General features: G+C 43.6%; 1 protein-coding gene across 1 annotated transcript in view; it reads right to left on the reverse strand.

Annotated features, from left to right (window-relative positions):
* The window catches only part of LOC115140446 (uncharacterized protein C14orf132-like), a 37,587-nt gene extending 18,324 nt beyond the window's left edge, over positions 1–19,263 (reverse strand). Inside the window, exon 1 of the mRNA XM_029678776.2 lies at positions 19,036–19,263. Coding sequence (XP_029534636.1) covers positions 19,036–19,062 — 27 coding nt within the window. The 5' untranslated portion in view covers positions 19,063–19,263. The remainder of the gene's footprint in view (positions 1–19,035) is intronic.
* Positions 19,264–25,156: the final 5,893 nt, after the last annotated feature.

The raw sequence follows: 25,156 nt of genomic DNA on the forward strand, positions 1-25,156 counted from the left end.
TTGAACATCTTGGCCATGTTCTGTTATAATCTCCACCCGGCACATCCAGAAGAGGACTGGTCACCCCACATAGCCTGGTTCCTCTCTAGGTTTCTTCCTAGGTTTTGGCCTTTCTAGGGAGTTTTTCCTAGCCACCGTGCTTCTACACTTGAATTGCTTGCTGTTTTTTTTGTTGTTGCTGGGTTTCTATACAGCACTGAAATATCAGCTGATGTAAGAAGGGCTATATAAATACTTTTGATTTGATTTAAGTCCAAATTGTGGCAAGAACAGCTCAAGTAAGCAAAGAGAAACTAGAGTCCATCATTACTTTAAGACATGGTGGTCAGTCAATTCGGAAAATTTCAAGAACTTTGAAAGTTTCTTCAAGTTCAGTCCAACCATCAAGCGCTATGATGAAACTGGCTCTCATGAGGAGCTCCACAGGAAAGGAAACCCCAGAGTTACCTCTGCTGCAGAGGATAAGTTCATTAGAGTTACCATCCTCAGACATTGCAGCCCAAATAAGTTCTCCACAGAGTTCAAGTAACAGATACATCTCAACGTCAACTGTTCAGAGGAGACTGCGTGAATCAGACCATCATGGTCTAATTGCTTTAAGGAAACCACCACTAAAGGACACCAATAATTCTTGGCTTGGGCCAAGAATCATGAGCAATGGACATTAGACTGGTGGAAATATGTCCTTTGGTCCGGTGAGTCCAAACTTGAGAATTTTAGTTCCAACCACCGTGTCTTTGTGAGACACAGAGTAGGTGAATGGTGAAGTCAAGGCACACTTAACCAGCATGGCTACCACAGCATTCTGCAGCGAGACGTCATCTCATCAGATTTGCGTTTAGTGGGACGATCATTAGTGGGACGATCAATGACCCAACACACCTCGAGTTATAGAGTGCAGCATCAGATGACCTGGCCTCCACAATCACCAAACCTCAAACCAATTGAGATGGTTTGGGATGAGTTGGCCCGCAGACTAAAGAAAAAGCAGACAATAAGTGCTCAGCATATGTGGGAACTCTTCAAGACTGTTGGAAAAGTATTCCAGGTGAAGCTGGTTGAGAGAATGCCAAGAGTGTGCAAAGCTGTCATCAAGGCAAAGGGTGGTTACTATGAGAAATGCATTTTTATTTTTTTTATACTTTTTTGGTTACTATGTGATTCCATGTGTTATTTCATAGTTTTGATGTCTTCACTATTATTCTCTAATGTAGAAAATAAGTAAAATAAAGAAAAACCCTTGAATGAGGAGGTACGTTCCAACTTTTGACCTGTACTGTATATATACAGTGCCTTCGGAAGGTATTCAGACCCCTTAACTTTCTCCACATTTTGTCACGACTTCTTCTGAAGTCTTTGCCTATCCTTGTTCGGGGGGTGCTCGGCGGTCGACGTCACCGGTCTTCTAGCCATCATTGATCCATTTTTCATTTCCATTGGTTTTGTCTTGTCTTCCCACACACCTGTTTTTAATCCCATTCATTACCTGTTGTGTATTTAACCCTCTGTTTCCTCATGTCTTTGTCAGAGATTGTTATTTGTCAGTGTTTATTGTATAGGTGTGTGACGGGTCCTCGTACCCATGTATGTTTATATTCTATTCTTATTAGTGTTATGGAGCAAGTTACGTGGACATTCATTAAAGGACTCCATTTTACACTCCGTTTGACTCTCCTGCGCCTGACTTCCCTGCCACCTATACACACGGCTCTGACACATTTTGATACGTTACAGCCTTATTCTAAAATGGATTAAATAAATAAAAAATCTTCAGCAATCTGCACACAGTACCCCATAATGACATCACAGTACCCCATAATGACATCACAGTACCCCATAATGACATCACAGTACCCCATAATGACATCACAGTACCCCATAATGACATCACAGTACCCCATCATGACAAAGCAAAAACAGGTTTTTAGAAATTTTTGCAACTTTGATTAACATAAAAAAACTGAAATACCTTATTTACATACAGTGGGGAAAAAAGTATTTAGTCAGCCACCAATTGTGCAAGTTCTACCACTTAAAAAGATGACAGTAATTTTCATCATAGGTACACTTCAACTATGACTCACATATATGGTTCACATCACAATAAAACTCTGAGCTGTACTGCCATTTTTCAATTCAGACATTGTTATTCTATGTGCTATTACGGACCAGACATTTAAACCTGTTATATATCCTGACCTATGTAGATTTGTGGAAACAAGCTCATTCCATGTCCCTCAGTGATGACTCCATCCTTCCATCGCTATGGTAATATATTCTATTCAAATCAAGCATACTTAAAGGATATCACTATTTGGCATAGTTCATAACCAACCAATTGATTAGGAAAATGTGTTACAATTATTGGATTTCTGCCTCCACAATCCATTGTCATGGAATTTTCATAGCGAGGCACCATTTCCCAAGTCTGATTGAGCCCAGTCATACTACTGAAGATGGAGCATCCTTGACCCAGCACAGTCATCCAGCTATTTTCTATCTGCCCAGCGAGCGTTTTATGAGGATAAAGGAACATTATAAGGGCACAAGGTGAGACCCAGATGCAGACACAGGAGGCAAATGGTTAGAGTCTTTGTTGTTTATTTAATCCAAAGAGAGTATGCAAGAGAATGGTCGTGGACAGGCAAAAGGTCAAAACCAGGTTCTGAGTCCAAGAGGTAAAGAGTGGCAGACAGGCTCGATGTCAGGGCAGACAGAAGGGTCAGGCAGGCGGGTACGGAGTCCAGAAAAAACAGGCAAGGGTCAAAACCAGGAAGACTAGAAAAAGAAAACAGGATCATGGGGAAAAACACACTGGTTGACTTGAACAAACAAGATGAACTGGCAGAGAGAGACAGGAAACACAGGGATAAATAAACCAGGGAAAATAAGCGACACCTGGAGGGTGTGGAGACAATCACAAAAACAGGTGAAACAGATCAGGGCGTGACAAACAGAACATGTGAACTGCTATTTTAAGTGTCGATAAATGAAGAAGAATGATTTGCCACAATATTATTGCTATATGGCATACTACAGTGATATACCACAATATATCGGCCAGTAACAAAATTATATTGAATTATCAATTTTATATTAGTGCCCACCACTACTAATTTCCCCTAAAAGTTTGTGTCTGGGCTCAGAGTGGGGCTAACCACATCTCTATAACATTGGCAGCCATCCTGCGAATTGAGCAAGACGTCCATCACCCAACCCATATCCCAACACGGGATATTCCCCACGCTGTGATCATTCCCCTCCTGCTGGCTCACCGCCTGGGTGAGTCTTTACTGTGGTAGTATGCAGCCGGGTGATGCCCACCTAGCAGACCGTAAAGCACACAGAGGTGCTGTGGTAGAATGCAGCCGGCCAACTAGCAGACCGTAAAGGACACAGAGGTGCTGTGGTAGTATGCAGCCGGGCGTTGCTAACCTAGCAGACCGTAAAGCACACAGAGGTGCAGTGGTAGTATGCAGATGGGTGTTGCTAACCTAGCAGACCGTAAAGCACACAGAGGTGCTGTGGTAGTATGCAGCTGGGCGTTGCTAAACTGAAAGGAGGGAGCAACAAACACCCACACACAAACGCATGTTTCCTCTGAAAAATAACCACATAAAGAGTGTATATCAACAGCCTTGCCAAGCTAATGAAGAATAGTAGGTTTCATTATGTACCTTACTGAGAAAACGTCTCCCAAGGAGTCTGCTATGATACTACAACTTATGGATTGTATAATGCTTGTGTTTGTGAAGAAATAAACAATGTCATACTGAGTTTTCCTGTATGCACCGTAGACAGCCTGTAGGCCAGATAAAAGCCACAGAGGCGACCTATTTGCTTGGTTGTAATAAAGGTATTTCAGACGTTTTACACCACAGCCCCCAATTTCAATTACAGCTACCACAGTCAAGAAATGTCCACAGAGAATACATACAGGAGTGAACGAGGAGTGAACTTGGCCACCGCGATAAGAAACCGGGCCTCTGGGTTGAATGGCGCAGGAGAGGATGGCTGCTGTTTTATTGGCTCTTAACCAACTGTGTTATTTTGTTTGTTTTTCACATTGTTTGCAACTTATTTTCTACATAATGTTGCTGCTACCGTCTCTTATGACCAAAAATATATTTTGCACATCAGAACAGCGATTACTCACCTCGAATTCAACAAATAATTTTTCTTTAATGAGACTGACTAAAAGGATATACAACAAACACCCTAACAGGCCTTCATCCCCGTCATTCGCAGGAGAAAGAAACTGAGATTTCACGCAAGGAGATCGGGGTGCCTTGTGAGGATCAGGCAACGAGTGGCTAATCTTCCTTTGCCATCCGTACTGTTAGCCAATGTTCAATTGCTGAAAAATAAATGGGACAAACTAAAAGCACGTATATCCTACCAACGGGACATTAAAAACTGTAATATCACATGGTTCACCGAGATAAAGCCGGAAGCACCAGTGACTCGGTCTATAAAAAAGTGGTCAGATGAAGCAGATGCTAAACTACAGGACTGTTTTGCTATCACAGACTGGAATATGTTCTGGGATTCTTCAGATGGCATTGAGGAGTACACCACATCAGTCACTGGCTTCATCAATAAGTGCATCGATGACATCGTCCCCACAGTGACTGTACGTACATACCCCAACCAAAAACCATGGAGTACAGGCAACATTTGCACTGAGATAAATGGTAGAGCTGCCGCTTTCAAGGAGTGGGACTCTAACCCAGAAGCTTATAAAAAATCCCACTTATGCCCTCCAACGAACCATCAAACAGGCAAAGCATCAATACAGGACTAAGTTCGAATTGTACTACACCGGCTCCAACGCTCATCGGATGTGGCAGGGCTTGCAAACTATTACAGACTACAAAGGGAAGCACAGCTGAGAGCTGCCCAGTGACACAAGCCTACCAGACGAGCTAAATAACTTCTATACTCGCTTTGAGTCAAGTAACACTGAAACACGCATTAGAACATCAGCTGTTTCGGACGACTGTGTGATCACGCTCTCCGCAGCCGATGTGAGTAGGACCTTTAAACAGGTCAACATTCACGAGGCCGCAGGGCCAGACGGATTACCTGGATGTGTACTGTGAGCATGCACTGACCAACTGGCAAGTGTCTTCACTGACATTTTAAACTTCTCCCTGTCTGAGTCTGTAATACCAACATGTTTCAAGCAGACCACCGTAGTCCCTGTGCCCAAGAACACTAAGGTAACCTGCCTAAATGAATACCAGGACCTCTATACCAGGAGGTGTTAGAGGAAGGCCATAAAAATTGTCAAAGACTCAAAGACTAGTCATAGACTGTTCTCTCTGCTACCGCACAACAAGCGGTACTGGAGCGCCAAGTCTAGGTCCAAGATGCTTCTAAACAGCTTCTACCCCAAAGTCATAAGACTCCTGAACATTTAATCAAATGGCTACCCAGACTATTTGCATTGCCCCCAATTTACCAGGTAAGTTGACTGAGAACACGTTCTCATTTGCAGCAACGACCTGGGGAATAGTTACAGGGGAGAGGAGGGGATTAATGAGCCAATTGTAAACTGGGGATTATTAGGTGACCATGATGGTTTGAGGGCCAGATTGGGTATTTAGCCAGGACACCGGGGTTAACACCCCTACTCTTACGATAAGTGCCATGGGATCTTTAATGACCTCAAAGAGTCAGGACACCCGTTTAACGTCCCATCCGAAAGACGACACCCTACACAGGGCAGTGTCCCCAATCACTGCCCTGGGGCATTGGGATATCTTTTTTTTAGACCAGAGGAAAGAGTGCCTCCTACTGGCCCCCCAACACCACTTCCAGCAGCATCTGGTCTCCCATCCAGGAATGTGCATATTACCCCTATTACCTCGACACCGGTGCCCCCGCACATTGCCTCTGTACCGGTACCCCCTGTATATTGCCACGCTCATTGTTATGTTACTGCTGCTCTTTAATTATTTGTTACTTTTAATTCTTACTTTTTTTTTGTATTTTCTTACAATTGCATTGTTGGTTAAGGCCTTGTAAGTAAGCAGTTCACTGTAAGGTCTACACATCTGCATGTGCCAAATTAAAATGTGATTTGATTTGATTACAGAACCATGTATTTATAGAGTTGGGACACTGAGGTTTCTGCATTATGATGCATTTACATGACACTACAACATTATATGGCAGCCATGTTAGTGCCCCATTAACATTACATACAGTAGATACAGTAAAGGGGTCAATGGAACACAGATGTTCCATTGACCAGATTGGCGCACATTCAACATATCTGATCTAACAAAGTGGATATCCGTCAAATCCGTCACGATTGATGCATTGAAACAGGCCCACAATGTGCTTACTTAAGTCCAATTTGGATATGTTCTATGTATGTTTTCGCTGCATAACATGTTTAAGTTGTCCCTTTTAGGTTTAGAAGAAGTGACTGCTAAATGCTAAATCCTGTTCATAATTTACATTTACATTACATTTAAGTCATTTAGCAGACGCTCTTATCCAGAGCGACTTACAAATTGGTGCTTTCACCTTATGACATCCAGTGGAACAGCCACTTTACAATAGTGCATCTAGGTCTTTTAAGGGGGGGAGAAGGATTACTTTATCCTATCCTAGGTATTCCTTAAAGAGGTGGGGTTTCAGGTGTCTCCGGAAGGTGGTGATTGACTCCGCTGTCCTGGCGTCGTGAGGGAGTTTGTTCCACCATTGGGAGGCCAGAGCAGCGAACAGTTTTGACTGGGCTGAGCGGGAACTGTACTTCCTCAGTGGTAGGGAGGCGAGCAGGCCAGAGGTGGATGAACGCAGTGCCCTTGTTTGGGTGTAGGGCCTGATCAGAGCCTGGAGGTAGTGAGGTGCCGTTCCCCTCACAGCTCCGTAGGCAAGCACCATGGTCTTGTAGCGGATGCGAGCTTCAACTGGAAGCCAGTGGAGAGAGCGGAGGAGCGGGGTGACGTGAGAGAACTTGGGAAGGTTGAACACCAGACGGGCTGCGGCGTTCTGGATGAGTTGTAGTGGTTTAATGGCACAGGCAGGGAGCCCAGCCAACAGCGAGTTGCAGTAATCCAGACGGGAGATGACAAGTGCCTGGATTAGGACCTGCGCCGCTTCCTGTGTGAGGCAGGGTCGTACTCTGCGGATGTTGTAGAGCATGAACCTACAGGAACGGGCCACCGCCTTGATGTTAGTTGAGAACGACAGGGTGTTGTCCAGGATCACGCCAAGGTTCTTAGCGCTCTGGGAGGAGGACACGATGGAGTTGTCAACCGTGATTGCGAGATCATGGAACGGGCAGTCCTTCCCCGGGAGGAAGAGCAGCTCCGTCTTGCCGAGGTTCAGCTTGAGGTGGTGATCCGTCATCCACACTGATATGTCTGCCAGACATGCAGAGATGCGATTCGCCACCTGGTCATCAGAGGGGGGAAAGGAGAAGATTAATTGTGTGTCGTCTGCATAGCAATGATAGGAGAGACCATGTGAGGTTATGACAGAGCCAAGTGACTTGGTGTATAGCGAGAATAGGAGAGGGCCTAGAACAGAGCCCTGGGGGACACCAGTGGTGAGAGCGCGTGGTGAGGAGACAGATTCTCGCCACGCCACCTGGTAGGAGCGACCTGTCAGGTAGGACGCAATCCAAGCATGGGCCGCGCCGGAGATGCCCAACTCGGAGAGGGTGGAGAGGAGGATCTGATGGTTCACAGTATCGAAGGCAGCCGATAGGTCTAGAAGGATGAGAGCAGAGGAGAGAGAGTTAGCTTTAGCAGTGCGGAGTGCCTCCGTGATACAGAGAAGAGCAGTCTCAGTTGAATGACTAGTCTTGAAACCTGACTGATTTGGATCAAGAAGGTCATTCTGAGAGAGATAGCGGGAGAGCTGGCCAAGGACGGCACGTTCAAGAGTTTTGGAGAGAAAAGAAAGAAGGGATACTGGTCTGTAGTTGTTGACATCGGAGGGATCGAGTGTAGGTTTTTCAGAAGGGGTGCAACTCTCGCTCTCTTGAAGACGGGAGGGACGTAGCCAGCGGTCAGGGATGAGTTGATGAGCGAGGTGAGGTAAGGGAGAAGGTCACCGGAAATGGTCTGGAGAAGAGAGGAGGGGATAGGGTCAAGCGGGCAGGTTGTTGGGCGGCCGGCCGTCACAAGACGCGAGATGTCATCTGGAGAGAGAGGGGAGAAAGAGGTCAGAGCACAGGGTAGGGCAGTGTGAGCAGAACCAGCGGTGTCGTTTGACTTAGCAAACGAGGATCGGATGTCGTCGACCTTCTTTTCAAAATGGTTGATGAAGTCATCTGCAGAGAGGGAGGAGGGGGGAGGGGGAGGAGGATTCAGGAGGGAGGAGAAGGTGGCAAAGAGCTTCCTAGGGTTAGAGGCAGATGCTTGGAATTTAGAGTGGTAGAAAGTGGCTTTAGCAGCAGAGACAGAGGAGGAAAATGTAGAGAGGAGGGAGTGAAAGGATGCCAGGTCCGCAGGGAGGCGAGTTTTCCTCCATTTCCGCTCGGCTGCCCGGAGCCCTGTTCTGTGAGCTCGCAATGAGTCGTCGAGCCACGGAGCGGGAGGGGAGGACCGAGCCGGCCTGGAGGATAGGGGACATAGAGAGTCAAAGGATGCAGAAAGGGAGGAGAGGAGGGTTGAGGAGGCAGAATCAGGAGATAGGTTGGAGAAGGTTTGAGCAGAGGGAAGAGATGATAGGATGGAAGAGGAGAGAGTAGCGGGGGAGAGAGAGCGAAGATTGGGACGGCGCGATACCATCCGAGTAGGGGCAGTGTGAGAAGTGTTGGATGAGAGCGAGAGGGAAAATGATACAAGGTAGTGGTCGGAGACTTGGAGGGGAGTTGCAATGAGGTTAGTGGAAGAACAGCATCTAGTAAAGATGAGGTCGAGCGTATTGCCTGCCTTGTGAGTAGGGGGGGAAGGTGAGAGGGTGAGGTCAAAAGAGGAGAGGAGTGGAAAGAAGGAGGCAGAGAGGAATGAGTCAAAGGTAGACGTGGGGAGGTTAAAGTCGCCCAGAACTGTGAGAGGTGAGCCGTCCTCAGGAAAGGAGCTTATCAAGGCATCAAGCTCATTGATGAACTCTCCGAGGGAACCTGGAGGGCGATAAATGATAAGGATGTTAAGCTTGAAAGGGCTGGTAACTGGGACAGCATGGAATTCAAAGGAGGCGATAGACAGATGGGTAAGGGGAGAAAGAGAGAATGACCACTTGGGAGAGATGAGGATCCCGGTGCCACCACCCCGCTGACCAGAAGCTCTCGGGGTGTGCGAGAACACGTGGGCGGACGAAGAGAGCAGTAGGAGTAAGCGGTGTTGTCTGTGGTGATCCATGTTTCCGTCAGTGCCAAGAAGTCGAGGGACTGGAGGGAGGCATAGGCTGAGATGAACTCTGCCTTGTTGGCCGCAGATCGGCAGTTCCAGAGGCTACCGGAGACCTGGAACTCCACGTGGGTCGTGCGCGCTGGGACCACCAGATTAGGGTGGCCGCGGCCACGCGGTGTGGAGCGTTTGTATGGTCTGTGCAGAGAGGAGAGAACAGGGATAGACAGACACATAGTTGACAGGCTAGAGAAGAGGCTACGCTAATGCAAAGGAGATTGGAATGACAAGTTGGCTACACGTCTCGAATGTTCAGAAAGTTAACCTGATAGTACGCCCCATCCCGCATGCGGTATCGTTACTACAGCCTCAAGCTCATTACCATAACGCAACGTTAGCGATTTTTAAAAATCGCAAATGAAACGAAATAAATATGCCTGTTCTCAAGCTTATCCTTTTCTTAACAATCCTGTCGTCTCAGGATCGCTTTAGAACCAGAGAAAATCACTAATTTGTGTAAGAGTGGTGATAGCTAGCTTAGCATTAGCGTTAGCATTTAGCACGCAACATATTCACAAAAACCAGCCAAGGAATCAAATAAAATAATTTACCTTTGAAGAACTTCAGATGTTTCAATGAGGAGACTCAGTTACATAGCAGATGTCCAGTTTTTCCTGAAAGATTCTTGTGTAGGACACATCGTTCCCTTTTGTTACTATGCATTTGGCTACCGAAACTAACCGAAAATTCAGTCACCTACATGTCGAACTTTTTTCCGAATTAACTCCATAATATCGACTGAAACATGGAAAACGTTGTTTGAATCAATCCTGAAGGTGGTTTGTCATATTTCTCTCCATTGAAAGCACCGTCCTTGTAGCCTGGTTTGTTCTGAGATTTGAATGGAAAAATAATGGGACTTGATTTTTGCGCACCGAATGCCACGCAGACACCAAGAGGGACACTTGGCAATTGTAGTCTCTTATGGTCAATCTTCCAATGATATGCCTACAAATACGTCACAATGCTGCAGAGACCTTGGGGAAACAAGAGAAAGAGTCCGTTCATTCCTGTCGCATTCACAGCCATATAAGGCGATCATGGAAAACGTAGCCTCAGAAATCCTGTGCATTTCCTGGTCGGTCATACATCGTGGTTTTGACCGAAGCATTTGTTCTAAGGGACTCACAGTGAAAATCTTTGCATTTCTGGAAACGTAAGACTGTCTTCTTTCCAAAACTATCAATTCCAAGCATATTCGAGCATCTTTTCGTGACAAAATATTGCGCTTAAAACGGGCACGTCTTTTTATCCAAAAATGAAATACTGCCCCTAGAGTACTAACAGGTTAAGCTTACGTAGCAAGAATCTAATTGACTAAAATGATTAAAATGATACAGTACTGCTGAGGTAGGCTAGCTGGCAGTGGCTGCGTTGTTGACTTTGTAGGCTAGCTGGCAGTGGCTGCGTTGTTGACACTACACTAATCAAGTCGTTCCGTTGAGTGTAAAGTTTCTACAATGCTGCTATTCGGGGGCTAGCTGGCTAGCTAGCAGTGTTGATTACGTTACGTTGCGTTAAAAGAACGACAATAGCTGGCTAGCTAACCTAGAAAATCGCTCTAGACTACACAATTATCTTTGAAACAAAGACGGCTATGTAGCTAGCTATGTAGCTAGCTACGATCAAACAAATCACACCGTTGGGACTGTAATGAAATGAAATGAAAATGTGATACTACCTGTGGAGCGAAGCGGAATGCGACCGGAATGCGAAAGTTCTATTCAGTAGACGTTGGCTAGCTGTTGGCTAGCTAGGAGTGACTCCTACGTTAAGGACGACAAATAGCTGGCTAGCTAACCTCGGTAAATTAAGATAATCACTCTAAGACTACACACTCTAAACTACACAATTATCTTGGATACGAAGACAGCAAAGACAACTATGTAGCTAGCTAACACTACACTAATCAAGTCGTTCAGTTGAGTGTGATAGTTACTACAGTGCTACGGTAGACGGTGAACGTTTGCTAGCTGGCTAGCTGCTGGGCAGATAGGAGGACGACGAAATACGATAATTACGCAATTATCTTTGATACAAAGACGGCTATGTAGCTAGCTAAGAAGAAATTGCTAAGATTAGACAAATCAAACCGTTGTTCTATAATGAAATGTAATGAAATGTAATGAAAAGTTATACAACCTGCAGACCGAAGCGCGGATGCGACCGCTCGCATCCGCGAGGTTGGAGAGCAATTCAAAGCGACAAAGGCCTTTCTAATGATGTGCAGACTGGGGAATATAATAATGTCTAGAATGAGAATTATCATGCGTTTACATGACACTTCCAAATCCTATGGCAGCCATGTTAGCACCCCATTAACATTACATGGGGAATATAATGTCTAGAATGAGAATTATCATGCGTTTACATGACACTTCCAAATCCTATGGCAGCCATGTTAGCACCCCATTAACATTACATGGGGAATATTTGAATAATGCTATACTCCGAGTCGATATTCACGTAATAATAAGGAATTCCCCTTGAAAATGCCCACAAATTGGGGAAAACAAACATTCTTTCCCATAGACCCCAAGAATAAAAGAGCCAACTTTGTGGTTGATGTTTAGGTGCTGTATAGCGCAATGTAAATGTAACCAGGTCAAAAAGCCCAACCTACAGTTCACAATGCTCCCACATAGGGAATAGAGCCTGCTAGAACAGCCCTGTGGCTTCAGGCTATTCAGAATGGGAGAGTGGGAAATGTAGGCAACACGTAGCTATAGGTCTATAAGGGGAAACACTTCATCTAGGTAAGACATTTAACTTGTTTAGTATAGTCCATGTGCAACTCCACTCACTACTTGTATCTGTATAGTCAATTTGTTTGTGTTGTTGGTCTTGTCGGTCAGTACCTAGCTCACTCACTCACGTGGTTGCTAGCACCGTCATGAAAAGGGGCAATACAATACAAATCTACATGTGCTCCACAGTGCAGAGGGCTACAGATGTAGGATCTTAATTTGCTCTCTTTTGTTGCTGAGAATTATCCTACACTACAGGAGATGCAAACGTGTAGTGTATTTAATTATTGAAAAGGTTGTTAATGTTTGTAATTTCCACTTTGAAATTTCAGACTTGATTTGCCCTAATGAAAAATGTATCAACCCCAACAACAATGTCCATTAATTATAATCCACATAATAATTCACATTTCCTTTTGCTGTAGGATTATTTTCCTGCTGTAGCAAACTGGCTCAAATGAAGATCCTACATCTGTATAGGGGTGAACCTTATTGTACACTCCTACCGTTGGCCCCATTTTATTATACTGTTCAGGATGAGTCACTGGGCTGATAGATTCCCTCCAGTAAGTCTGACTTGAAATCCATTACCAGTTTACAGGCCAGGAGCAGGACTACTGTATGGGTTTGTCCCTCCCCCACCCTTTACTGATGATGAGTTACACAGGATGTGGAAGCACTGACCCCAGGTCAGTTGCGTCAAAGCGTGGAGTCTACTGTAATGTGACATAACCAGGGTAGAAAGGGGACCTCGGGCTCCTGCAAGACACCAGCTCAGATATAGCCTTCAACATGCAAAATCTTTGTAGGGGCAGTAAGTAGCTATGGCACTGTACAGTTGTTTGTATGAGATTGTGTATTCAGTCAACTATTTGAGAACATAGACCATATCATTATCATGGAGAGTAAGATCTACGGTAACCTAGGGTGAACACAATATAATGGTTCAGTACTTACAAAAACTGAAGAAAATCAGTTGTCTTTAAACAAAGATGAACTTCTCTTCTACTCCATTAGGCCTGAATGTAAATAACACATTAAAATGTCTCTGTATCTCTAAATACAGAATCATGATTTTTCCCATTCAATTAAAAACATCAGACATGAAGATAATAAAAAATAAAATTCACTTAGAAAAATTGTCTGATAACAGAACTATTGCCTGATGCTCTGCTATGCAAGTCAGGTATAGGTATGGGAGGCAGGTAGCCTAGTGGTTAAGAGTGTTGGGCTAGTCACCGAAAGCTTGCTGGTTTGAATCCCCAAGTCAGCAAGGTGAAAAAATCTGCCATTCTACCTTTGAGCGAGGCAGTTAACCCCCAACAACATCTGCTCCCCTGATGTTGATTAAGGCAGCCCCACACACAATCCATTATATTCAGAAGAAATATTTAAGTTGAATGCATTCAGTTGCGCAAATGACTAGGTTTTCCCTTTTTGTCTGTAAGGTTAAATATTGTAACTCATAGACAAGCTTGTTTGTTCACAACATATCTCTGTTAATAGAGAGAAGAAGAAAACTCTGGAGCAGGGATGAGTAAACAAGACGATGTCATTTATGACCACAATCTAATTTGTTCACTTGACAATGGCTGGACTAGGGGTCAAAACCTCTTTAAAGACATTTGAAATCCATTAAGTTTGGAAACAGGGTGCTCTGCTTAGGCTGCTTCCTTGTGCAGGCAGCTCAGAGAGAAAGACACCCTCTGGCTACAGTTATTGACTCACTACCTCTGTGGCCTCCCCCTCAATGCCCTGCCATTTTCATTTGCACTCCAATTTCCTTTGTCTACAGGGTAAACAACCTATGAGTATCATGGGTGTACATCATCATTTATTCTCACACATCGTGAGACATAATCACCCTCTCCACAGAATGTGCTTATCTCTTTTTTTTTGCCACAGCTCCAGTCACCCTGATTCAGATATCTACTGCTTGATCCGATTTCATGCACTGTGTCAGAGGTCTCCTGAGAAGTGGTAATCCAAGAAACATCTCACAACTGCTTAATCTTCTCTGTGTTTCTGTTCCACACACACAAACACACACACACTGTTGCCAGCCCACAATGTTTCAACCTCGTCTGAAAGTTCCTTCATTCAGAGAAGGCCAGCTAGCTCAAGCATGACAAATTACTACGGGAGAGCTGGTAGCCAGAAGCCATCGTTATCTCCCTGCTAATTACAGTACATGCACTCTGACACACCCTGGGCTAAGCCGAGAAAAATCAGCTCTCGTGAAATAATTAAGCCTATTTGCCGCCTGTTGGTAAGTCACGAAAACAAGACCTTGGTTGGGGAGATGATCAGAAGGATGGTGTCAAGGTCTTAGAGCACTTCGATCTGGCGGCAGTCGAGCGAGTCAAGAAGTGACAGCGCACTTCCTGATCCTACTGTACCCACATCCATATAGCGTGTATAGCTGCAGCAGATCCAGCACTTACAGTACGTCTATGACCATCACTGACTAGCTATGTTGAGCTTGCTGACTGGCTTTGTTGAGCTGGCTGACTGGCTTTGTTGAGCTGACTGACTGGCTATGTTGAGCTGGCTGACTGGCTATGTTGAGCTTGCTGACTGGCTTTGTTGAGCTGGCTGATAGGCTGACTGGCTTTGTTGAGCTGGCTGATAGGCTGACTGGCTATGCTGAGCTGGCTGACTGACTGACTATGTTGAGCTGGCTGACTGGCTATGCTGAGCTGGCAGACTGACTGACTATGTTGAGCTGGCTGACTGGCTGACTGGCTATGTTGGGCTGGCTGACTGGCAATGTTGGACTGGCTGACTGGCAATGTTGGACTGGCTGACTGGCAATGTTGGACTGGCTGACTGGCTATGTTGGGCTGACTGACTGACTGGCTATGTTGGGTGGGCTGGCTGACTGACTGGCTGGCTGACTGGCTGTTTCGCTGGCTGACTGATTGGTCAGCTACATACCTACAGCCATCTTAACTATCAGTTCCATTCAGACAGAGGGTTTAGGTTCAGGACCAGTTGTAGCCTACCCACCCTCTACAAACCTATGGAAGACACTCACAAGCATCTCACTTACTGACAGTTGACGTGTGCTGTATGTTAATGTAGCAACAAACAGCATGAATTAAACCAAGCATGTATAGAATAGCATGAGAGCATGAATTAGAAAATACTAACGTGGTGGATTGATGCCAAGATCAGTATATGTGACAAATTACATACACAGCATGAGTCTTGTAGAAGCAGCAGAAATGTTACTTTTTAGTTTAAGGTAGAAACATGACATTGTCAAAAGCAGTGGCCGAGTAGAAAGGAGAAATTAAATTAAAGTTGGAAAAGGTGTCAGTATCACTGGCAAGAGATAAACGGAAAAGCCTAGGGAGCAATAAGGGGAAATCTTGATTGCAATCATGGTCATTATGAGAAAAAAAACGTGCAAACTTCAAGCATTCTTCATCATCTGTCAAAAGGAATATAGCCCACGATAAATTTGCATCAAGGGCACAAAATGACGGGTACGAATAAAGGGAAAGTTATTTGGCTCATTACAAGTTGGCTCCTCTTTCAGATCAAAGCTAGCAGAGCAAGAGAAATGTGTCATCAGAACATCTTATCCATTTCAGCCTCTAGGGCCTGTCTAAAGTGTGTTTTTTGAGCAAAAATGATCATTATCTAACTCAAGGAAAGAAATGGGCCGGTGTGGGGGCCTCAAGGAAAGAAATGGGCCGGTGTGTTTGAAATGCCAGCGCCGATTTCTGGTCCCAGTCCACCCCTGACCAACAGTGTAATACAGTTAGATGTAAAACTGATGATTGTTCTCTCTCGCTCTCTAGTTTCCAATGAACATATATGTCATAAGGAGATGGAAGAAAGAAATGGAATAATAACAATGGAATAATAACAATGGAATAATAACAATGGAATAATAGCAATGGAATGAGAATGGAAGTAATGAAACAAGAGTGAGTGGGAAGTTAGGAACTGAGGCTCTGATTGCCTAATCGCAAGCTCTTGGAAAACCTCTTCTGACACATTGCTCCAACACAGGCCTGCTATGACAGAACTTGGTAACTAGGCAGGCTCTCCAGCATCTCCATCATGAATATTAAAGTGACTACCTCCTGTCTGTCAGCTAGGGCATCGAGGGCGAGATGACACTGGGCAGAGCAGGGAGCATGGTAGAGAGGCCAGGCAGAGAGACATGGCGCCTCTGACAGAGACTAATGGAGTGCTCGCTCAAGGTGTGTCAACCCCTCTGTCTGACCGATGGAGTCCTCCCATCGGCCATCACTTCACAGCTTTGAAAACTTTTATCTCTATATCAGAAAGCCTGTAAATACAAGGCACTTCAGCTGATACCACTCTACATGGCTCAGTTGGTAGAGCAGGGCGCTTGCAAATGCCAGGATTATGGGTTTGATTCCCGCTGGAGCCACCCATATGGAAATGTGTAGACGTTTGACTGTAAATTACTTGAGATAAAAGCCTCTGCTAATTTTATTATTATTATATTAGTCACACACCCATGGCTAACACCCAAGCAACATTCAAAGATCTTGGATAGGACTAGCAAGTGGCAAAGGAATTACAAGGAGGATGTGGTTTTGTATCAAACACTAAGACTGACGTCATCTCTCTCTAAGACCAGCTCAGAGGCTACACCAAACTGATGTACCTCACAAGCTGAAGGCTGAGGTCATCTCTCTCTAAGACCAGCTCAGAGGCTACACCAAACTGATGTACCTCACAAGCTGAAGGCACATCCTGATCTTATAGACCACAACTGGGTGATACAGCATCATGTGGTCTATACACACCATGTGGTCTGAACACTATCATACCTCTGCTCTTGTAGGATACAGGTACGTAGGATGAAGATAAGTAGGATCCAGGTAAGTAGGATATGGTAAGTAGAATACATGTATGTAGGATGGGGGCTAATAGAATTTAGGTAAGTAGGAAACAGGTAAAATTGTCTTCTCTCCCCTTGCCCACCCTAATGACAGCCATGTTTTCTAAAAGACATAGCTTGCCACCTTAATTTATATGCATGACCAGCCCTGAGGGCATCACACTCATAATCAGATAAATTAAAGTGGGCTAGCAATAAAAATCAAGGTGAGTCATAAACATTTGTCCAACATTTGTCCATGGACAAGTTTAATTTATTAGAGTCTTTATGTGGAGTTACATGTTCAAGGTAGTGGTGGTCCCATATGGCTCAGTTGGTAAAGCATGGTGCTTGCAACACCAGTGTTGTGGGTTTGATTCCCACAGAGGACCAGCACAAAAATATGTGCACTCACTACTGTAAGTTTCTCTGGATGAGTATCTGCTAAATTACTAAAATGTAATATTGCATTGTGAATCACATATTGGTACTATGACACGGTAGTCTGCCATTATGCTATCTTAATGGATATTGATCAACTCCGAGTCTTTTGTAATTGCATAATATAGATCTCATCTGGGCTGATTCAATTTGATTACTTTAATTATCCTGTTGATTACAAAGTTGTCTGATAACATTTCAGTCAGATATAACAACTGCATTGAAAATCAGGATGAGTAAAATAATGGAACATGGTTGAAAACATCCATGCATAGATTTTTTTATATTCTATTATTAGCCTACATATTTCATCACATTACATTTCATTAATTAAAATTATATTTGGCCTTATCTAAACTGAACAAAAATATAAATGCAACATGTAAAGAAAGTCTTGGTCTCATGTTTCATGAGTTGAAAAAGAAAATCCAAAACATTTTCCATAAGAACAAAAAGCTTATTTCTCTCAAATGTTGTGCACAATTTTTTTTTCTACCCATGTTAGTAAGCATTTCTCCTTTGCCAAAATAATCTGTCTACCTGACAGGAGTGGCATATCAAGTAGCTGATTAAGCAGCATGATCATTACACAGGTGCACCTTGTGCTACAGTAGGGATCTAAAAGTACACTTTAAAATGTGCTGTTTTGTCACAGAACGCAATGCCACAGATGTCTCAAGATTTGCAATTGGCATGCTGACTGCAGGATTGTCCACCAGAGGTGATGCCAGAGAACTGAATGTTAATTGCTCTACCATATGCTGCCTCCAACATCGTTTTAGAGAATTTGGCAGTACTTCCAACCGGCCTCACAATCACAGACCTCGCCACCCCATGACCTCAACATCTGTCTTTTTCACCTGTGGAATCGTCTGACAGGGTGCTGGGGAGTATTTCTGTCTGTATTAAAGCCCTTTTGTGGGGAAAAACGAAATCTGATTGGCTGGGCCTGACTTCCCAGTGGGTGCAACCCTGCCTAGTCATGTGAAATTCATAGGTCAGGGCCTAACTTATTGCTTTTAAATGACTGATTTCATGATATGAACTGTAACTCGGTAAAATCATTGAAATTGGTGCATGTTGCGTCCATATTTTTGTTCACTATAATATTTAAGATCGTGTAATTTCATATCGGCTACTGAACAAAAATACCGTTTAGAATAAATCAACAAGTTGGTTAACCTAATCAAATATGATATTGATCTCAAGGTTTAGGGTGGGAACCGCGAACATTTATTTCAGCTTGTTGATGACAAAATCAAGTTCACCGAGAGAGAAACTACGTGCGTATCCCTACTCCTTGTTGGCAGGCTATAACTGACCACATAAACATAAATTCTCCAAACATGCGTGTGTGTGTGTTTGTGTATATGCATGTTTGTGTGCGCCAGTGTGTCTGTTATCATGTATTTGAGTGTGTTTGCAGTACAAATGAGGGGAAAGGCGGCAAAGGGACAGAATAAATGTTTTTTTTTCTTCTTACTACCTTATGCACATTAGTAGGCTTTTCAAAATATTCGTTCAAATAATTATTCTCCGACAATTGCATGGAAACCCCACATAACTTCTATTGATTAATAATAACAAAAATGTATCTAGGTCTTACCTGCGCAGCCATAAATGAGAGATCCATTGTGATACGCGTGTGAGGACACCTCTGTCTATCTTGAAACAGTGTCGTGTCGCCCTTGTATTCCCCAGAAGGACATTAGAACGTTCTTCCCATCAACATTGCATTTTCAGACCCAGCAAACGTTTATAGCGTATGAAAGTAAGTGCAGCCGGTTAGGCGACTATGGAATTTGAACAGACGATAGCATTTACAGAGAGAGGGAAAGAGCGCAACAGCCGAGAGAGAAAGAGAGAGAGAGAGAGAGAGAGAGAGAGAGTGAGAGAGAGAGAGAGAGAGAACCTTTATTATCAAGAAAACCACAAGATCCTGATGTCGCACCTTTCGCCCTCTTTTTGAATAGCTTACAGTGACATGAACCCTAACTGCTATTCACGCCGTGTTTTCCTAGTGATTACGGAGTCTAACTGGTTTGTTTCGCCTACTCGTCGCACTTTCATCAGTTAATGTTGAGATACAACACTATTTAACTCAAAGCTCATTGGGAGTTTGCAAGAAGGAAATGCAATGTCTAAAAGTGATGACATAGTCAATTCAAAGTTTACGATAGCTTTGAGAGCGAAGATCATAAAATGTTTTGCCTAAACACAGGTAATGAACTGTCTAGTGTAGTGTAGTAGCCAAGATTTTATGTGTACGCAAATGACATTCAGTCAGGGTAATCACCTACATCAGAGCTATAACTGCTACTCCAATGGTTTATTTCTAGCCATTTAAACAAAGTATCCTAGCTTCCATCTTGGCCATTACCCTATTAATGTCCACTCGACTATTCCACCACTTCTTAATATGATATGGAATACAAATTACAGTACATCATTCTGGTCTTCCAGCTGATATCCTTTCCCAATGCATACTATATTGCGTAATGATATTCTATTTATACATTTTAACCAAATAAATTATAAACAGATAAATTATGACCCTAGCCTTTTGGGGGCCCTAAACATGCAATTTTCTAACACATTTCCTGCAATTCTACACATTTTGCCATGGGGCATTGAGAATTTTTAGCTGTTTTATAAAACATTTAATGCAATTCTACTCTTCACCATGGGGCAGAGATAATTATTTTGTGGTTTTACAGTTCATTTCCTGCAATTCTACCCATTTTGAGAGAAATCTTTGCGTTTTTCAAGCTAATCTCTTGCAATTCTACACATTTTGTCATGACTAATGCTATCGAAGTGAGAATGACCATCAAAATCAATTGTGGTCCCTTGGAGGTCAGGGCCACTGGGCACGTGCCCTGTGTGCCTGGTCGGTATACGGTGATGATTACTACAAGTTTAGATAAGAGGCTAGACTAGCTACCAATCAGAACATTGTTAGCTGACAAGGCTAATTGAGTGACTGTCAGGGACATTGCAAGCAAAAACTGCTGATTCCCAACCAAATGTAGAAATTGCACCTGGTTTATTCTAATATTCTTACTCTCAATAGTAAGTTGAGTCCCCGACTGTTTAAAAAAACATGTATTTAATTGGTCAGAGGCCCCCCAGCGGCCACTTATGTCGCTTATGCCTGGGGCTGTCCCTGATTGATGTATCATCTCCGGGACCCAGACAGAAATTCTTCATGTGTTCTCTTAAAAGCATCAATATTTCATCCACAGCTTTTTCCCAGCCTCTCAGGAATAATTTGGGTTGGGGAGAGACTAACCTGCTGAGCCACCAACTACCTTCCAAACAAACTGCCAAATGGGAGCGCACCTTGAAAGAAAGTTGGCTGAAGGAAATTACAATGAATGCTCCCAACAGGTCCGCTTGTTACCAGGGGGCCTACATTGTTTGTTCCAAAGCATCTGCCACACCTAAGGTCAGGGCGAGTTAATCTTGAGGATAAAAACTTTTTGGAGGTCATTCGACTTTGGCAGCTGTGTGTGAGGGAGCCTATGAATACCATCATCAGCCAATAGTAGGAAACTGGGCACAACAGATTAGTATATATTAGACTTTGCATGTAGAATCCTCCTTGTCCTGGGGTACTGGTACACAACAGAGAAATAAAACATCTGATGGGGGGAAATGTAAAGTGTTGCAATGTTGTTAATAAATACTATGCTGGCAGTACTAAAGTTTTCTGTGGGAATTGGTACTTGTTTGGGTAGATAGATTATAAAAGTCTACCAGAAAAAGAGAAAAGGATGGCAATGCCCAAGAATGGACGGCAACTTTGATTGTTTTTCATCTTACTCTTTTTTTAAAGCAGACTCAACTTGACTGTAGTCTTTTTGTTTATTTTTACATGTCAATTTCATGACCCCCTCCACCTTCTTACAAGTAACAACCTTGAGCCTGGTCAAAGGTCATGTCCAACAGTACTTTCCTCCAAAAACACTGAAATGGCACTGTACAGTACAGAATATTGACTGTACAGTACAATACAGAAAAGCTGCATTCTGTGTTTTATGACGACAGTTATTACAATATTATTACTTCTCCCATGGTCACATATGGTTATTTAATTACTCTGCTACTTTACAAGTCATTATGTCCATGGTTCTGGGGGAAACAATACAGCCATATCGACATGCTCCATACCAGCTCTAATTTTGGTATATTTTGGTATATACAGTGGCTTGCGAAAGTATTCACCCCCCTTGGCATTTTTCCTATTTTGTTGCCTTACAGCCTGGAATTAAAATAGATTTTGGGGAGGTTGTATCATTTGATTTACACAACATACTGTGAAGATGCTAAATATTTTTTCTTGTGAAACAATCAAGAAATAAGACAAAAAAACGGAAAACTTGAGCGTGCATAACTATTCACCCCCCCCTAAAGTCAATACTTTGTAGAGCCACCAAGTCTCTTGGGGTACGTCTCTCTAAGCTTGGCACATCTAGCCACTGGTGTTTTTGCCCATTCTTCAAGGCAAAACTGCTCCAGCTCCTTCAAGTTGGATGGGTTCCGCTGGTGTACAGCAACATTTACGTCATACCACAGATTCTCAATTGGATTGAGTTCTGGGCTTTGACTAGGCCATTCAAAGACATTTAAATGTTTCCCCTTAAAGTGTTGCTTTAGCGGTATGCTTAGGGTCATTGTCCTGCTGGAAGGTGAACCTCCGTCCCAGTTTCAAATCTCCGGAAGACTGGAACAGGTTTCCCTCAAGAATTTGCCTGTATTTAGCGCCATCCATTATTCCTTCAATTCTGACCAGCTTCCCAGTATCTGCCGATGAAAAACATCCCCACAGCATGATGCTGCCACCACCATGCTTCACTGTGGGGATGGTATTCTCAGGGTGATGAGAGGTGTTGGGTTTGCGCCAGACATAGCGTTTTCCTTGATGTCCAAAAAGCTACATTTTAGTCTCATCTGACCAGAGTACCTGCTTCCATATGTTTGGGGTGTCTCCCACATGCCTTTTGGCGAACACCAAACGTATTTGCTTATTTTTATCTTTAACAGTGGCTTGTTTCTTGCCACTCTTCCGTAAAGCTCAGCTCTGTGGAGTGTATGGCTTAAAGTGGTCCTATGGACAGATACTCCAATCTCCGCTGTGGAGCTTTGCAGCTCCTTCAGGGTTATCTTTGGTCTCTTTTGTTGCCTCTCTGATTAATGCCCTCCTTGCCTGGTCCGTGAGTTTTGGTGGGCGGCCCTCTCTTGGCAGGTTTGTTATGGTGCCATATTCTTTAAATTTTTTAAATAATGGATTTAATGGTTCTCCGTGGGATGTTCAAAGTTTCAGATATTTTTTCATAACCCAACCCTGATTTGTACTTCTCCACAATTTTGTCTCTGACCTGTTTGGAGAGCTCCTTGGTCTTCATGGCGCCGCTTGCTTGTTGGTGCCCCTTGCTTAGTAGTGTTGCATACTCTGGGGCCTTTCAGAACAGGTGTAGTTACAGTATGTGTAGACACTTAGATTGCACACAGGTGGACTTTATTAAACTAATTATGTGACTTCTGAAGGTAATTGGTTGCACCAGATCGTATTTAGGGGATCATAGCAAACGGAGTGACTACATATGCACGCACAGCATTTTTTTTTCCTTTTTTTTTTTTAAACAAGTAATTTTTAAAATTTCACTTCACCAATTTGGGCTATTTTGTTTATGTCCATTACATTACATGTAATCCAAATAAAAATGTATTTAAATTACAGGTTGTAATGCAACAAAATAGGAAAAACGCCAAGGGCGGATGAATAATTTTGCAAGGCACTGTACCTAGTGCATTACACTGCCTATAAGCTCTCCGCAACAAGATACTGCCTCAGAGCATCCAAAGCGGGCAATCACTTATAATTAAGATGCCGAAGATAAGAGCAATGGTCCCTAGCGACTTACCACTATCGTTGTTTGGTATAAATGAGATCCCAGGTGTCTATTTAAATCTCGGGATCACTGTGGTGTAGATGGTGTAATTGTTTTAGTGTCATGGTGTTTTAGCAGTAAAATGTTGTTCTGGTGCACAGAATGCATCAGATTGAGTCGGCCTCACACAGATCGGTCTGACTCATGGGGCAGTGGAGCTTTTTGCTGAGTCTTGCTTGATGGTTGAAGTTGGGATGAGGAGGCATTGCCATTTCACGTTCCCATATATCCACTTTCACGCTTGTGGCTTTATTTGTGCTGAAACATGATTTTCTTTCAGCTTTTCCTGTTTTTATTGGACTCGAGCCTTTCAGGCTTCTTGTTTGAATATTATAAGGCTATGTTATGGGTGCCTAAGCTGTCAAATAAGGGTTCATGGAATGACTCGCCCTCTTTTGAGACACATAGAAAGAGAGAATGTGTTTGGAAGCTTGCCAGGTTTATATAACGCCACTCTAGTTCTTTCTTTGGGAATGAGATTACCATAGAATGGCGTTTGATTTACAGCTTGGGTTGTGCGTCGTTGGTTTGTTCCATCCAGATTCAAATGGAATCCCTTGGTAACTCTACAGTATATCATTTTGAAAGCCGCTGTCTCAAGCCTTGAGACTATAGTCAGATTCAAGTGGGCCCACCTTTATGTGCAGCTATACATGGTAGGTCTTATACCTGTGGACGTGGTCTCCAAGGACATGGCGATCTCCTGTGACAGACACCATAACTCGTGGCGAGGTTTGAGATCAGAGCTCCTCATGGTACATGTAAATTAGATGTGTCCTGATGTCTTGTCCACCTGTTTGTTCCAGACAGTCTCAGACAGCCCTGGCTGCTCTCCCTGAACCCATTTGCCGAGTGAGACCCATTTCTGTGGTCGTCTCAGGGAGGTGACTGACACTCTAAGTAAGAATGTGTTTATTTTCCGGTGACCGCTCAGAGGTGACCGCTCAGTGCCAGTGTGGGGGAATACGTGGTTTTGTGTGTATGTGTGTGTTTTGAGGGATTCCACGGGTTCAGATTTTCTGCTCCGGTTGGTCCACTGTCATGTGTGTGGCTGACCTATACTTTGTGAACTCAGCTGCTGGCCCAGAACCCCCCCCAGACACCCTTTGGATGTGTGGAGTCTGCCTCTAGCAATACAGACTCAACACCATGATGGTATGTTAGACACAGCAGAGGTTCCCACAACAGAAAGCTTTATTCATAGCAGAGACCAGGATCATGTGTGTGATGTCAACTTTGTCCTCAGAGGAAAGAAGTCAGTTGGATTTCTCTGGCACAGTATCTTCCTTTCCATTAAGATAGATATGACAACAGTCGAGGGTTGCACGCTTAAACAAACTGAATTGATGGTCCCTGTACTACAACATTCTTTTAAAAGTCAATCTCCATAGAGGTCAAAATACTTTTCTTACAGGTGGAACAGAGCAGCGACTCCAATGTCTGCACCTTCAGTCAGCTGGAGATCGAGACAGGCCAGAGTAATCTCCAGCATTTCCACGAGTTATTTCTGCATGATGGCTCTAGTTTCCTGACCGGCAGGAACATTGGATAGCTTCACAGACGTGACCTTTAGTTGAAGGAAGAAGAAAGCTTTTTGTGCAACGCCACAATCAATAACTCCAGAAACTTTTTTTTTTACACTTTTACACTTTATTTGTGTGTATACACATTCCATGCTATAAATTGTAGTCATAGAGGAGACAGGGTGTCATAGATTTATTGTAGTTAGTATGATGAAGCTAAAGAAAATGGCATAGATTTATTGTAGTTATT

This window comes from Oncorhynchus nerka, linkage group LG13 (genome assembly GCF_034236695.1).
Source record: "Oncorhynchus nerka isolate Pitt River linkage group LG13, Oner_Uvic_2.0, whole genome shotgun sequence".
Lineage (NCBI taxonomy): Eukaryota > Metazoa > Chordata > Actinopteri > Salmoniformes > Salmonidae > Oncorhynchus > Oncorhynchus nerka.